Consider the following 13,207-nt stretch of genomic DNA (forward strand, 5'->3'; position numbering starts at 1 on the left):
TGCTGTAAAAACATTATTTGTTTCCATTACAGATTTTATTTCTGCACCTCTCCTTTCTAGATCCTTTCACAATTCATCAGCCACTCTCTGGATTTTAGCCATCTTTTTCCTTTTCCAAACTGCCCCACATCCATTTTTATTACTAGAAGGATGGTGCTGTTGGTAGCTTAGACAGCCTCATAGCATTCCCCTGTGAGCAGCTGGCCAGGGGTGCAAATACCCACTGTGGGCACTGACTACAGCCGCTGAGAAAACCCACAAACATCTGAGCATTGAGGCAACAGCTTTGTGAGCTGCCCAGACTCTCAGGATGCCTTAGTCGTGTGTCTCCAGGACACAAATCTCCATGTACTGTCCTGATTCCTGCTAATAAATCATAGAAGAGGAGGAAAACCATGAGGATAGACAATGTGAGAACAACTCTGTTCTTCTCAAGAGCTTGTAAGTGAATCCAGTTGCCACTGAAAAGGGCAGGGCTGCTGTTATCCCACTGCAGCCACTTGCTGGCCATCGCTGCCTAGGGATGGGCATACAAATAAGATGACAATTCAAGGGATTTCCAGCTAGGGCAGCAGGAGGAGTGTCAGCCACCAGGTACAGCTCTCAAAAGCACTGGGATTCACTTTTACGGATGCACATGGCCCTTACCAGTCCCTTTGCATTTATCCTACACAACCTTGAGCCTATATCACTCCCATGGATAATACAGAAAACTGCTGGTAGTCACAAGGCTTTAATCTTCAGCTGACTTCTGAGGGTTTTCAGGCACCTATTTTCATTACAAAATAGAAAAAGTACTCAAGTATTTGTTTAGCACAAAGGCTTCTAAGTAACCCAACTTCAGAAATCATTCTAAAGATTCTAGAATGAAGAATGTCAAGTATTATTACTTGAATTTCAACATTAGCTGGAAAAAAAAAAAAAGAAAAAAAAAAACAGAAACCATGAAGGTAAAATTGTCTGCAGTGGAAACAGGAAGGAAAAAAAAGAAGAAGAAAAAAAAAAAAGGAAAGCCAAAACCACTGCTAGTGGCAGTGAGGTGTTTTCAGCTGTGGGTGAACTGTTCCAAGGACCGAGTGGAAGTCTTTCATGACCATCTGAGACTAACCACTACAGACGTCTCCTGCCAGGTTTGACAAAACAGGAGGGAACATGCCCCAGGGAACAGCCTTCCTTTTGGGGAGAGGGTGGTCAGATACAGAAGCTCTAAAAGGAAAGACTGGGAAAGAAGGCCACGAGCCTGTGTCACCCAGGCAGAGAGAAGGTCTGCCTGCAGCAGACAGCAATGGCAAGGTCCAGAGCAGGGCTGGGCAGCCTTGGGTGGCTTTTGTGCCATTCATTCATGTGCTGTGAGCCTTTCCTGTACCTTATTACTGTTCTGAGGAGAGGATTGTTGGTTACTGTGAATGGTTCTGCCCTGGAGTTCATGCTACAAAAGGCTGGGAAGCTACAACTGCAAAGCCACTGTTTTTACTTTGGTATTTCTTCTCAATGCAGCTTAATTTCCTCGCTGTACAGAAATACAGAGAAACAGAAAAGCTTAATTTGGATCAGTTAAAAACGGAGGAATTGTGTTACTAATGAGTAATGATTGGAGGCTTTAAAGAGGTATCAAGACCTTATCTAACTGAATGCTGGTCAAAACAGTGGAAATAATAAGAATGCAGCCCAATGTTGCGTATGCAAAATGTCTAAGCCCAAATTAATCTTTGGTGGAACAATCTGGCAGCTGATCCAGCCCTTCATTGGGCATTGCTGTTAAGATCTCAGGTGGAATTCATGAGGTTGCTTTTAAATACCGATAACCAAAGGAAGGAACACAGCCTGGACAGGACCCTGGGCTGCAGAGGCTGCCGAGGAGCCCACCTCCTTTTTGGCTCTTTTGGCAAAGAGCAGAGCAGGCTGACCTAGCAGTATTTTTCGGCAATCCTCGCTCTGCTATAATCACATCTACCTTGGACGCAGTGCTTTCCATCCTTGGCTGTCAAATCATTTAACAAGAAAAGGCAATTTCCTTCCACAGGTTTTACAGAAGGAAAAACAAAGAATAAAACGCAGAGCCCTAATGGAGGGGAACTGATGAGCGCATCACCTCTGCTGAGCTCATAAGAATCTCCTGGTAAGAGCAGAAGCTTTTGTGGTTTTTGAAAATAAAAAAGATTCAAATTATCATGTCTCAGAGCACCAGAAACCCCCAAGCTAATAGGGGTGAAGACAGAGGGCTCTGGATAAATAGGTCATTCCATCATCATCAATTATTGTGTCTCTCACAATTTTCTCTGCAGCCTGTCTCTCAGACACTATCCCAGATAGGGCACGGAGCTCCCTGCACTCCACGTTTCAGCCAGCGTGGCAACTTACTGCCTCCTTCAGAAGGCTTTGCTATTTTAAAACCACAACACAGTGTTCCCTTGGCTTGAAAGGCGACCACCAGCTTAGCCACAGCGGAACTGTTGCAACACCCTGGGAGATGAAAGCAGTTCAAAACGTTTGGTTTTATTGGACAAATTAAAAATAACCAAACAAGTTCTTTCCTTTACTTCCTTTAACTCTGCCCCTGCCTGCTCCCCTCCTAGGCTTTTGAACTGTCTTCAGAAATGCAAGAATTTGACTGGGCAACCTGGAATAAAGCCTTGCGTGAGAGATGGAGGAACAGCGGTACAGCACTGCCTGCGGGCAGGAGCACCCAAAGCCCCGCTCTTCCCAGGGCACCCAGCCAGCACAGGGTGCAGGACTGAAGCCCCCAATGGCCACTGCCCTCTGACTCAAGCTGGATCCACATCACTTGGTTTTTGTTTCTGCCACCTCTTCACATCACAGTGTACCACAACTGATGGGGCTCCTACAGCTGCAGGAGCCGCTGCCGTGCGGCTCATCCATCTCCAAATTCCAGCCAGCACGCTTCGTGCAGCATCAGGAGGGAGCATGCAGGGAGCTGCAAGAGCAGGAGACGGAGACTAAAAGTGGATGTTGACTTCATCCCGTTGGTGTAGGCAGTGGAGGTGGGCGGCCACGAGCAGAGGGGATGCGGAGGGGGCAATGTTTATTTCCAGCTGCACTCTTGTGCAGTTTCTCTCAGCGCTGAGATTTTTGAGGAAACAGCGGGAGGTGGGGAGCAGGGGGAATCAGAAAGGAAAAACGGAGAGTCCTTGCAGAAAAGCAGGCTAAGGAAGAGAAGTCATCCTCAATCCAGAGCTGAGATTCTGCTCGTTGCTTCTTGTTTTAAAAATACAACCAAAGCCAAGATGCTGGAACTCCATTTCTGAATCGGACACAGCTGCGTCTGATGGAAATAAGGCCACTTGACAGAGGCACACCGTGACGTGGGCTTACAAAAGGATGCTAAGAAGTGCTGCTCGCAGCAAGCCTGCCTCCTAATAATTGCAAGGTTTTCTTCACTCCCAGAGATTATGTAATATGTTCCTGCCTGCTGCTGACTCATATTTTTCAAAATATATCTGGGAAGGAAAACATATGCACATGTGTTTTAATATATTTGTTTCCCTGCATATGTAGAGATAAATATACACAAATATTCACAAATGCATGCAGAAGCCTGCACATGTGTGCTTATTGCTGCATGTGCCGTGTGTGCGTGAGGATGAGAGGGGACAGCCTGGCATCCACGCTGACAGCACGTGCTGGAGATGGATTGAACCAGCACCATTTTCTGGGGCAAAACACAGCAACTGTTTAACATGGGGAGTGTGGGAGGAGAACCAGAAACCAGGAAGCTATGAGGGGGGGGGAGGGGGGTGGCAAAATAAGAAGCACTCAGAACGCACTGCCTGCTACAACCTTGCACCAAATCTGGGCTCAAGGGGCGGGATACTGAGCTTAACATCGAGTGGGAAAAATGGATGTGGGGCCACTGTGCCAATTTGCAAGTGGCAGCAGGTTGAGAACGTCATGTCATCTCAGAGGGATGGCATCAGTACCTGAGCACAGCGCAGGGAGCAAGCTGGCAGCTCCTGCAGTCTGTAGGAGGAGGGTCCCGGTCCTGCTGGCACATAGGCATAAGCCCGTGGGGCCAGTCTCCCCTGGCCAAGGCTCTCAAGGCAGTGGTTAGCCCTCCACGGACCTGGGGCCAGCCTGCAGCTCTGTGAGACTCCATTCCTCTTCCCTGCGCCTCTATGTGCTGTCAGTTCTTTAGGAGAGACTTGTGCAAAACCCTTGGTGTCCAGGAGATGGGATCGATCTGCTGCTGGATGTTAGATGAGAGATCCATCTACCCTGGGCCAGAGGAGACTGAAAATCCATCCAGGTGTCAGCTGCTGCCCACAAAGCTGCGCAGACACTCTCTGCGGATGGCAGCCAGCTCTCTGCCCTGCTCTCCTGGGACGGAGGAGTGGGTGGAGGCACTGAGAGGACACAACACACCTCCTCGTCCTGCCCTTTATATGGGCACCATCAGCATTCCCTGCTTTATGCATCCAGCTTTGTGTGCGCTATACTACAGTAATAGAATTCTCATTTAGTACCCCCATCTACATCACAGCCAGCTGTCATTTGAAGGGCACCCATTCCTATTTTAAAATACTTTTTCTGGATTCAAAACCTGTTCTATAATTGTTGCTTTTTAACATAATTCTTAGAGAACTTCACAAAACAGCAAATGTGCTGCACGCTTCAAAGTCTTTGCAATAAACCTTAAAAACAAACATTAAAGATTGATCGTACTTTTCCAAGTTTACAATAAAACTGACTGAAGCTCAACTAGATAAGGAAAGAGAGTTGTATAAAATTAATCAGCACCTTATCAAGCTGAGGAGAAAGAATCTGAGATAGCAAGTCTTCACCAAACTTGGTATCAGAACAGAAACTTCAATGTAAAGCCTATTAAGAAAATCTTGTCAGATATATTAAATATAATACAGGAGAGTGAAAGCATCAAAAACAGCAAGGAAGTATGAAATTCTTTGGGGAAAAAAAAAAACCCTGTCTTGTGATAACACTAACAAGATCTTGTTTTTTTCCAAATGAGACAAATTTTCTTTAAAAAACTTTTCTACAGATATGCCCAGCAAATCAGCCCACTGCTTATCAGGGTGAAAGATTGGTCTTTAGGGTATTTCTCTACATTCGTATTTATTTCTGTGCAGCTGAGACCACACTGTATTTTTTCAATTCCAAGAAGCATTCCCCCACACAAAGAGGATCTCTGCTGTGCTCAGAGCCCTCAGAGCCAGCTGGTCGCTCCCCAGCATCTCTGCACCCCGAGCTGCCATCACTCACTCAGCCACCGATCTCACCAGCATCAGCTCCAGCCCCCAGAAGTGGTGACAGAAGAAACCGATCCGTTTAGAAACAGACACTCTCAGGCAACTACCTTTGTGTTGAAAGGGGACTTACCAAAAAAAAAAAAAAAAAGCCAATAAGCAACAGTAAGAGAATTTTACTTGGGCATTGCTGAGGGTGAGGCAGCTCTTTGGGGCACTTTTTGAGCATGCCAGTACATCCCTGCCCGTGTCCCAGATTCCAAACCTATTGACAATTACTGTCATCCTGGTACAGGCAGGACATGCCCCACAAACATGACCATGGGAAGCAGGAGGAGAGCAGAATGCTGCTTTCCCCACACACAGCCCTGCAGCCTGTGACATGGCAGCATTGCACTGCAGTAGCCAAGCTCAAGAGGGAAGGCTGCTGGAGCATTCAGTATGTGTAGGGCAGGGAGAGAACTTAACAACACAGTCATCTAGATATTAACTTTGCCTTATCCCACCAATCAAAATAATAAGGGCTGGGATACCTTACCCCATGCTGTAGCAAATGGGGCAATGCCATTTGCTGAGACCACATTACAGCTGTGGTTATGGTGCCATCTCCCCTGGGCTACAATTGTCACCCTGCAAGTCCTGCTCCTGTCCTAAAGGACAGCAGTGGAGCTGCAGGAAGAGTTAATCACTCAGAGAGTTAGAGAAGATTGTAGAGAAAAGCAGCTTGCAGCATACCCCCTGCTTTACTTAGCCAGAGACGCTGCCTAAAATAGCAACGCAGTCCTTGCCAGCAGTCTATACATTATGTTACATGTGGTTCAGCAAATGCAAAAGAAGGGGCAGGCACTAACTCCTGGGCCCTTCCAGAGGGGCACTGGCAGGTGCTTCTCTTCCTGGCACCCACTGTGCCCACAGCCCTGGAAACGATGCTCCACTGGAGCAAACCACTCCTGCACTGCCCGCAGGCCAGGCCTCTCCCTGGGGCACTATCAGGTGGCAGCAGCCAGGAGCCATGGCCACCTGCCCTGTGCCACCGAGGATGAAGAAGCAGCAGACACGTAGCTGACACGGCTCCTGACTCTGGTAGGAGCCCTGCCTCAGTTTACCCTGCTCCACCTGGGGAACAGCAGCAGTGCCCTAAGAGTAGCACAGTCCTACAAAACCTTCTGTAGAACAACCCAGCCTAACTGTGAGCATACTCCTTCCTCACAGCCCTGCCCAGCATCCCACGCAGCACAGCACAGCATAGCACAGCACAGCATGGCCTTCTTGCCCTCAGCCCAGGTGTGCCCTGTGAACATTGTCAGCATGGTGCTTTCCACAACACAAGGGCAGTGCTCCACAAAAAATGCCTTTGGTTGAAAATCAGCAGCCAAGGCTGCAGGTCGCTTTGCTGCTGAGGACGATGGCACAGTCAGAGGCAGCCCGGATCCTTCAGATGAAGGCTTGCTTCCAACCAGGGTCACAAGACACTCAACCATCACCAATTAGAAAAGAAGTAAATCACGGTTCCTCCAGCAGCTCTTCCTCTAGGAGCCCCTATTTTTAGGCAGAATTATAAATCACTCCGGCTTGCCACCTCTCTTCGCTCAAACACAGAGTCCCACTGCCCTGCCACCGCCCCAGCGACGCTGTGCTGCGCGGGGACAGCATGGAGAAGGGACACAACGGGTGTGCTCAGTCCTGACTCTGCCCAGGCATGGTGCTATGTTCCTTTGGGAAAGGGGATCACAAGGAAGTGCAGGAACATGCCTAGGGCTGCACAGTGAACTAATGACACAACAGGAGTGCTGACAGCAGATCCTGTGCCGCCGCTGCAACTACCTAACGGACCCCGTCCTCTTCATTACCAATAACGTAGTACATAACCGCCGTTATTACATGATCATTAGGCAGTTTTCCTCACGCTTCCCAACATGTGCTCATTCAAAATTCTTCAGTTAAAACTGGAATCAGTGCGCTCGGTTGCAACAGCAGCAGTAGCACTCCAGTAGCGGGTATGCACTGAGCACAGCTGTCACAGCCCCTTCAGGAAGGCACACATGGTAAGAGCAGAGCCGCCCCACGACAGATGCACGGAACCCCGCAGCACACACAGCACAGGCAGGACATGGACATGCAGCAGACACTGCACACAGAGCATCGCGGCTCCCACCACCACCACCAGCACAGAGAGAGACCGGCAACAACACCAAATGAAACGGACAGCGCACAAAAAGGGGGCTAGGCACAAACCAGAGCAAGCCAAACAAAACTTACATGGATTTTTGGCAATTTTCCTTCAGACATTATACACAGCAGTTGGGCTGTGTACTGAATACCTGATCCAAAAAGAAATATAACCACATTATGCAAACAGATGGGGGCAGGAACCAGGTGAACATGCAGCGCTAACGACATTCATCTACAGGACCAGCAAGCACCTCCGCATCCCCACCGCAGGGCTCCACCGGGGCCAATCCTCACTCACTACGAAGCGTAAGCAAGTGCCGTGCCGCTGCCATGGCGGGGGTCCAAATGGCAGGGCAGGGACGGGCCATCGCGTCAGAGCCCTCCGAGCTGTCCCGTCCCCCTCCAACTTGTCATGTGAGGTTTAATACAGAGCTGGGAAGTAGCCAGGGAGGGAGGGGGGAGCCTTTAAAACAAAATGAACGGAAGCTCTCTTGGAGCATTAACATCACAGTGATCGTGGGGCCAGCACAAACCATCCCAACACGAAGCATCCCAACACGGATGCTTTGTTCTGAGGCATCCAAAGAGGGAGAAACGCTCCCTTCCCCGTGCTGAGAAGGGTGCCTGAATCCTGACGGCGGCGGATTGCCGCACTTTTATGGACTGTGGGAAGCAGGTTGCTATGATACAGTCAGAGGCATTTTCATGAATCCTGTGGCAAATAACACTGAATCCTGCTTAAGCATACGAACAGCAAGTCAGCTCTCCCATCACCCTGCCTCGGAAACAACAGGAGCAATCACTGAAAGAGATTTTATGTGTTATAATTATCCTATCTGCATACAAATGCACCATTTTCTTTGGGGCTGTGTTTTCTAGAGGGTCAGCACGTTGATTTCTTTACAGGGTCGACCACTCTTCCCTTGGTCTGGGCTCGAGCATTCCCATGAACAGGAGGAGCTCAGTGCTGACAAATGGGGCTGAGCTATATGGCCAGGACCGATCCCAGCAGCCCCACTCACAGCCCATGTCCTCCCATAGAGCTGAGGGCAGACGAAGGCAGTCCCCCACCTCCATCTGTTACAGCACACAGATTGCACCACGCACTGTGCAAAGCATGGTTGCTTATGAGCAGAGGGGTCTACTGCAAGAAACAAGGAACATGGTCACCCCAAAAATCTGCCAAAGCAGACTGGCCTGGGTTGAGCTGCTCCTGAGTTGTACAGCAAGACAGAGCTGCTCACACACTAACTGCTAATGGGGCTGTCTGAGGCTCAGCTGCAGGCTTGGGGAATGCCGAAGTGCAGGTGCAAAAATACCAAAATGGGGATGGAGCAGGTGGCTGAAGGCCCATTGGAAAAGGTAGACCCTGAGGAATGCAGGTGGGAAAAAGACTTGACTAAACACAGCAAAAACCCCGGCCCTTGCTCACTTTCCGTGCTCGTTTCCTCTCTTTCTTCCTAGAGCCCAACAGGATGCCCAACACAGCATTGCTAAAACAACACTCGAAGTTTTTTTCTGCATTGAACTTTCAAGGTGCTCTGCACAAACCTTAGTCTATTTAATCCTACCAACCTTTGGGAGAGCAGAAACCCAGGAAGTATTACTAAATTTACACCAATCCCCTTTAAGCACGTTCCCTTATGGAAAAAATACACACGTTTGCAGAAACCCCTATCCCGTGCCTGACATCTCTGCCCTCCCCATGCACCCAAAGCCCCACGGTCCCCCAGCCCCGCACGATGTCCCTGCAGGGACCAGGAGGTCCATCACACCGGCACATATCAGCCACACACACACACTGCCCGCTCTGCATCGAGGAATGCACCAGCACAGACTGGAACATCCCAGCAGGTACCGAGCATTCCTCGTAGAAATCGTATTGAAAGGTAAACCTTGATGCCAAGGCTCTAGCAGCAAGGAAAATCAACATTCAGACACAGTTGCCTCTTATTTTTAACTCACTGGGTTTTTTTGCTTTTCATTTTTTCACCTTGCTCCCCCAAACTGTTTAAAACTGTATCACCACAAGGGTTATTTTGGCTGCCATCTGATTGATCCCCTCTCCTTGGTGATCTTTGCTCCTTTGTGATATTTCCAAGAGGTTCTGCAACCTATAAAACTAATGGCATCACACAGCTAACAGGAAAATGAAGCTGGTTGGAGCTGTTTAACGACCCAAACCACGCTCAGCATCCAAATGACTTTTCCTAGGGATGGTCACTCAGTCTTACCCCTGATCCCTCTCCCCCGGGTAGCTCCCAGGGTGAGGACGCAGAGCCAGGAGGCACCGAGCGGCCGTGCTGTGCCACGGGGTTTGGCATCGCTGCCATCACACTCCTCTGTCAGTTCAGCCAGCCAAATGTTACCACCCTGAGATCAGGGCTTTTTTTTTTCCCACCCCTCTCTTATTTACAGCTAAGGACAGTTTCAGAGCCGCAGACCTATAGCATTTCACTCAATGTCCGACTGTGCCACCAGCCAAAAACAACTCTGCTCCCTCAGTGTATCTCTACATTCAACTCGCAGCACAACTCGCATGGGAATGGCTGGGAGCCCCCATCTGTAAGCCCCATCCGTGCCTTTATTAATCAATTACTACTTTTTTTTTTTTTTTTTTCCTCTGGATCACTGGAGGACATCAGATAAATAATACAGCTGGAGCTGGTACCAACTGGTTAATTATCAAAGCAAAATAATTCCAGTGAAGGCTATTGAGAGATCTAAACATTTACAAACTGTGATTTCTTAATTTCTGGAGCAATTCTGATTTTTGAAAGGGGAAAATATATTTAAAATAAAACTCCATCAGATTTCTAACAGAACAGTACTGAAATCCGGAGATGTATTTCCAAGAGGAGAACACATTGCTCTTTTCAGTCATCCCCTTCAAACCTTCGCTGACTTGGTGAACTGGAACTGGAGCCCACAGCTGCTTGCAGGCTGTAAACATTGCAATTTGGGACCAGACATCTGCCAGCAGACAGACCTCTCGCTGGTGAACACCTATTCAGCAAGCCTATAACATGCAGCTCCGCACTTCATTTTCAAGAAAATCAATGTAAATAAAGTCACACAAAACAGCCCATCTCAAAATCTCGTTACCCTTAAGGTGGGCAAAGATTTTCCCTACGTATATTACCAAAAACCATCAATATAAATACACAGACATTAAAGAAGGCTAAACAAGATTTCAAGAGAAACCAAAGCCAATCCATCCCCTCCGTGTCTGTTTCTTTAGCAACAAAGCATGCATCCCTGATATTTTTGATTTCTCCTTCTCAATCTGCAAGATACAAAGCACAGACAGACAGAAAAAGCCCCGCAGGTTACATTCAGTCCCTCTCGCATCTCTTAAGAGAGGCACTAGGCTAAATCGGTGTGGACACAGAATTTGGAGGCTTTTGGGTTGAACATTGAGAAATCAAGTCAGATCATCAAGGCAACACAGATAAATAAAGACATTTGGGTTTTTCTCTCTCTTTTGTGGCTGAATGTTATTTTAGCAAAGATTTAATCCTTTAATAGGATTTCTCATCTTCCCCCCCCCCACCCCAAGCCAAAATGTCCAGAGCTCAATCCAATTGCAGGCAGCACCTCTCACCTGGCAGCTACATGGTTACTCTCACAGACATTCACATTAACTGCTTGCTGGAAATTTCGAACAAAACATCTCGTTATTAACTTGAGTCAGTATTTTAAAGGAAGCACACAATAACACAGCCCGTGCTGCTTACAGACAGATATTTTCATTCTGCTTCTAACTACATACGTACACCTCTATCTCTCTAGCACAGAACGACACAGGAATGGACGATCGCTATTATTTATCACATTTAAAACCCAGGCAAAAGCAGCTACACTTACAGGCATACTTAAAGACAAGACATGACAAAAGATTTAGGGAGAGATAATATACCAACGTCATACATATCACAGCGAGGCCATGTTGAAGCTCAACGCGTTCCCCCCTCAGTAAGAATCTCTCTTTCTCTCTCTCTCTCTCTCCTTTCTCTCTCTCTCCCGCTCTTGCTCTCTTGTTGAATTGCTAGTGGTAGTAGTAGCCCCCAACAGCTCAGGAGAAAAAATCCATTTAACGAGTGCCCAGGAAAAACATGAGTATGACATTCACAAGCAATAGCACCACAATCACTGCAAAAACGACCACCGTTTGAACATCCAAGGTCATGGTGCAATGCAGAACACTGTAGTGTTCGAGATGTGGGGCTGGCAGATTTGGAGAAGTCAACCTCTGCTCTGTAAGACTGTCCATACATCCACCATGCTAGAATAAAGGAGAAAACTGTTCCCGGTTTGGTTTGCTCGGAACGGTTTGTGGTCTGCTTTCAGTTTATCCCCCTAGCTGCTGTCTCTAGCTCATTCTGGAGCCCGCTAAGTGAAGCATCATCACAACCAGGGAGCACTAGAGACGCAAAATCCTTCCTTTAGGAAAGCAAGCGAGCGCTGTCTGCAAGCTTCTCTCTCTCTTCCCCCCTCTCTCTCCCGGTCTCTCTCGCTGGCTGGCTTGCTTTTTAATTCGTCAAGCCAGTGCAGATAAGAAGCCTGTGTGAGTGTGACAGCTCTGCAAGCTGCTGTGGCTGCATCTCGGTGCGAGGCGGACCCTTGCGCATACAAATCAGCGCCGGTGACCAGGCAGCGAAGGGATCCTAGCTGTCAGTCAAACGCAAAAGGAAGCGCTGGCTCCATAAATACGCGCATCTTCCGCCCGCCGCGGCAGCGAGCGCCGTGCCGGCACGTCTGTCTCTCCGCCCGTCCGTCCGGCGCTTGGGGAAGCAGAGACGCGGTGGGATGGCAGCGCTGGGCTCCACGAAGGCGGCTCCGGGCTCTCTGCGCAGCGCAGATGCCGTTCCCCGCCGTCGTGGTACGCGGGGACACCGCTGCCCGGCTGCAACGCCCGCGCCGTGCTTCGGGGGAAGCGAGGGAAGAGCGGCGCAGAGAGGCAGCGCTGCCGGGAGCACCCGGCTATGGGAGCGGGAGGGGAACGGGGGAGCCAAGCAGCCGCAATAACAACACGGCGGCCCCTCGGAACGTGGAAATTCACGGGCAGCCTTGGAGGTGGGAACGGAGAGAATCGCGTTTTTGAGCTCTGGACAATCCTATCATAAACACATTGTTTACCCTCTCCCGTCAGCACTGCGCTGTTTTCTCAACGCTAAACACTACCACTGCATTCTACAGATAGAGCTTTGTGAAAAGAGAAGCAGAGCGTAGGGGGGGATCTTTATTCCTCCTACAGCAGCCAGAAATGCCAATTCCTATATCAGCGTTTATGGCCCAGATGCCAGTTGCTATCCCAGACCCAACAGTCACCTCAGAGCAGCATCACACATGCACACACAAGGAAAAGTGCTCAGCTGGAAAAAGCAAATGATTTTACAGGCAAAGACAAATATAGAAACGTTGCCAATGCATATGCATTACACGCTGAGCTGCGCGGAGGCCGAGCGGCAGCGCGTTCCAGGAAAGCTGTTCTGCACAGCACACCCGGGGCGTGCAGGCAGGCACCAGGCCAAGGCACACTGAGTGAGCCCTCAGTTCGTGCTCCAACAGCACGAGTGGAGGAGAATTTGGATGTTGTAAACCTGAACAGCCATTGCCTGGAGTTGGCGTTCTGCAGCGTCAGCAGCTTTTCTTCCCATCACAGCACCCTTGGGTTAAATAGGGGGTTTCATCTCTGCCCTCCCCTTCTTTTTGTGAGAATTGAAAGCCAAAGGCTGTCCCACAGAGACTGAAGCATCCTGCTGTGTTCAAATAGAGCATCTCCCATTCATAAGAACAGTTATAGAAGATTTTTT

At 48.9% G+C, this 13,207-nt stretch overlaps 1 protein-coding gene across 4 annotated transcripts in view; it reads right to left on the reverse strand.

Annotated features, from left to right (window-relative positions):
• LOC104917033 (rho guanine nucleotide exchange factor 9-like) overlaps nt 1-12,300 on the reverse strand; it is a 53,800-nt gene extending 41,500 nt beyond the window's left edge. The window contains exons 1-2 of one of the 4 annotated variants that reach the window (XM_019611680.2): nt 11,322-12,300; nt 7,479-7,540 (exon numbers count right to left, since the gene is read on the reverse strand). In XM_019611680.2, the coding sequence (XP_019467225.1) occupies nt 7,479-7,508 (30 nt within the window). In that variant the 5' untranslated portion in view covers nt 7,509-7,540; nt 11,322-12,300. Of the gene's footprint in view, nt 1-7,478; nt 7,541-11,310 lie in introns of all 4 variants that reach the window. The other 3 variants (XM_019611682.2, XM_010728100.3, XM_019611683.2) reach the window with 3 other exon arrangements.
• Between the last annotated feature and the right edge of the window lie 907 nt (nt 12,301-13,207).

The sequence above is a fragment of the Meleagris gallopavo genome, unplaced genomic scaffold (genome assembly GCF_000146605.3).
Source record: "Meleagris gallopavo isolate NT-WF06-2002-E0010 breed Aviagen turkey brand Nicholas breeding stock unplaced genomic scaffold, Turkey_5.1 ChrUn_random_7180001953933, whole genome shotgun sequence".
Classification (NCBI taxonomy): Eukaryota; Metazoa; Chordata; class Aves; order Galliformes; family Phasianidae; genus Meleagris; species Meleagris gallopavo.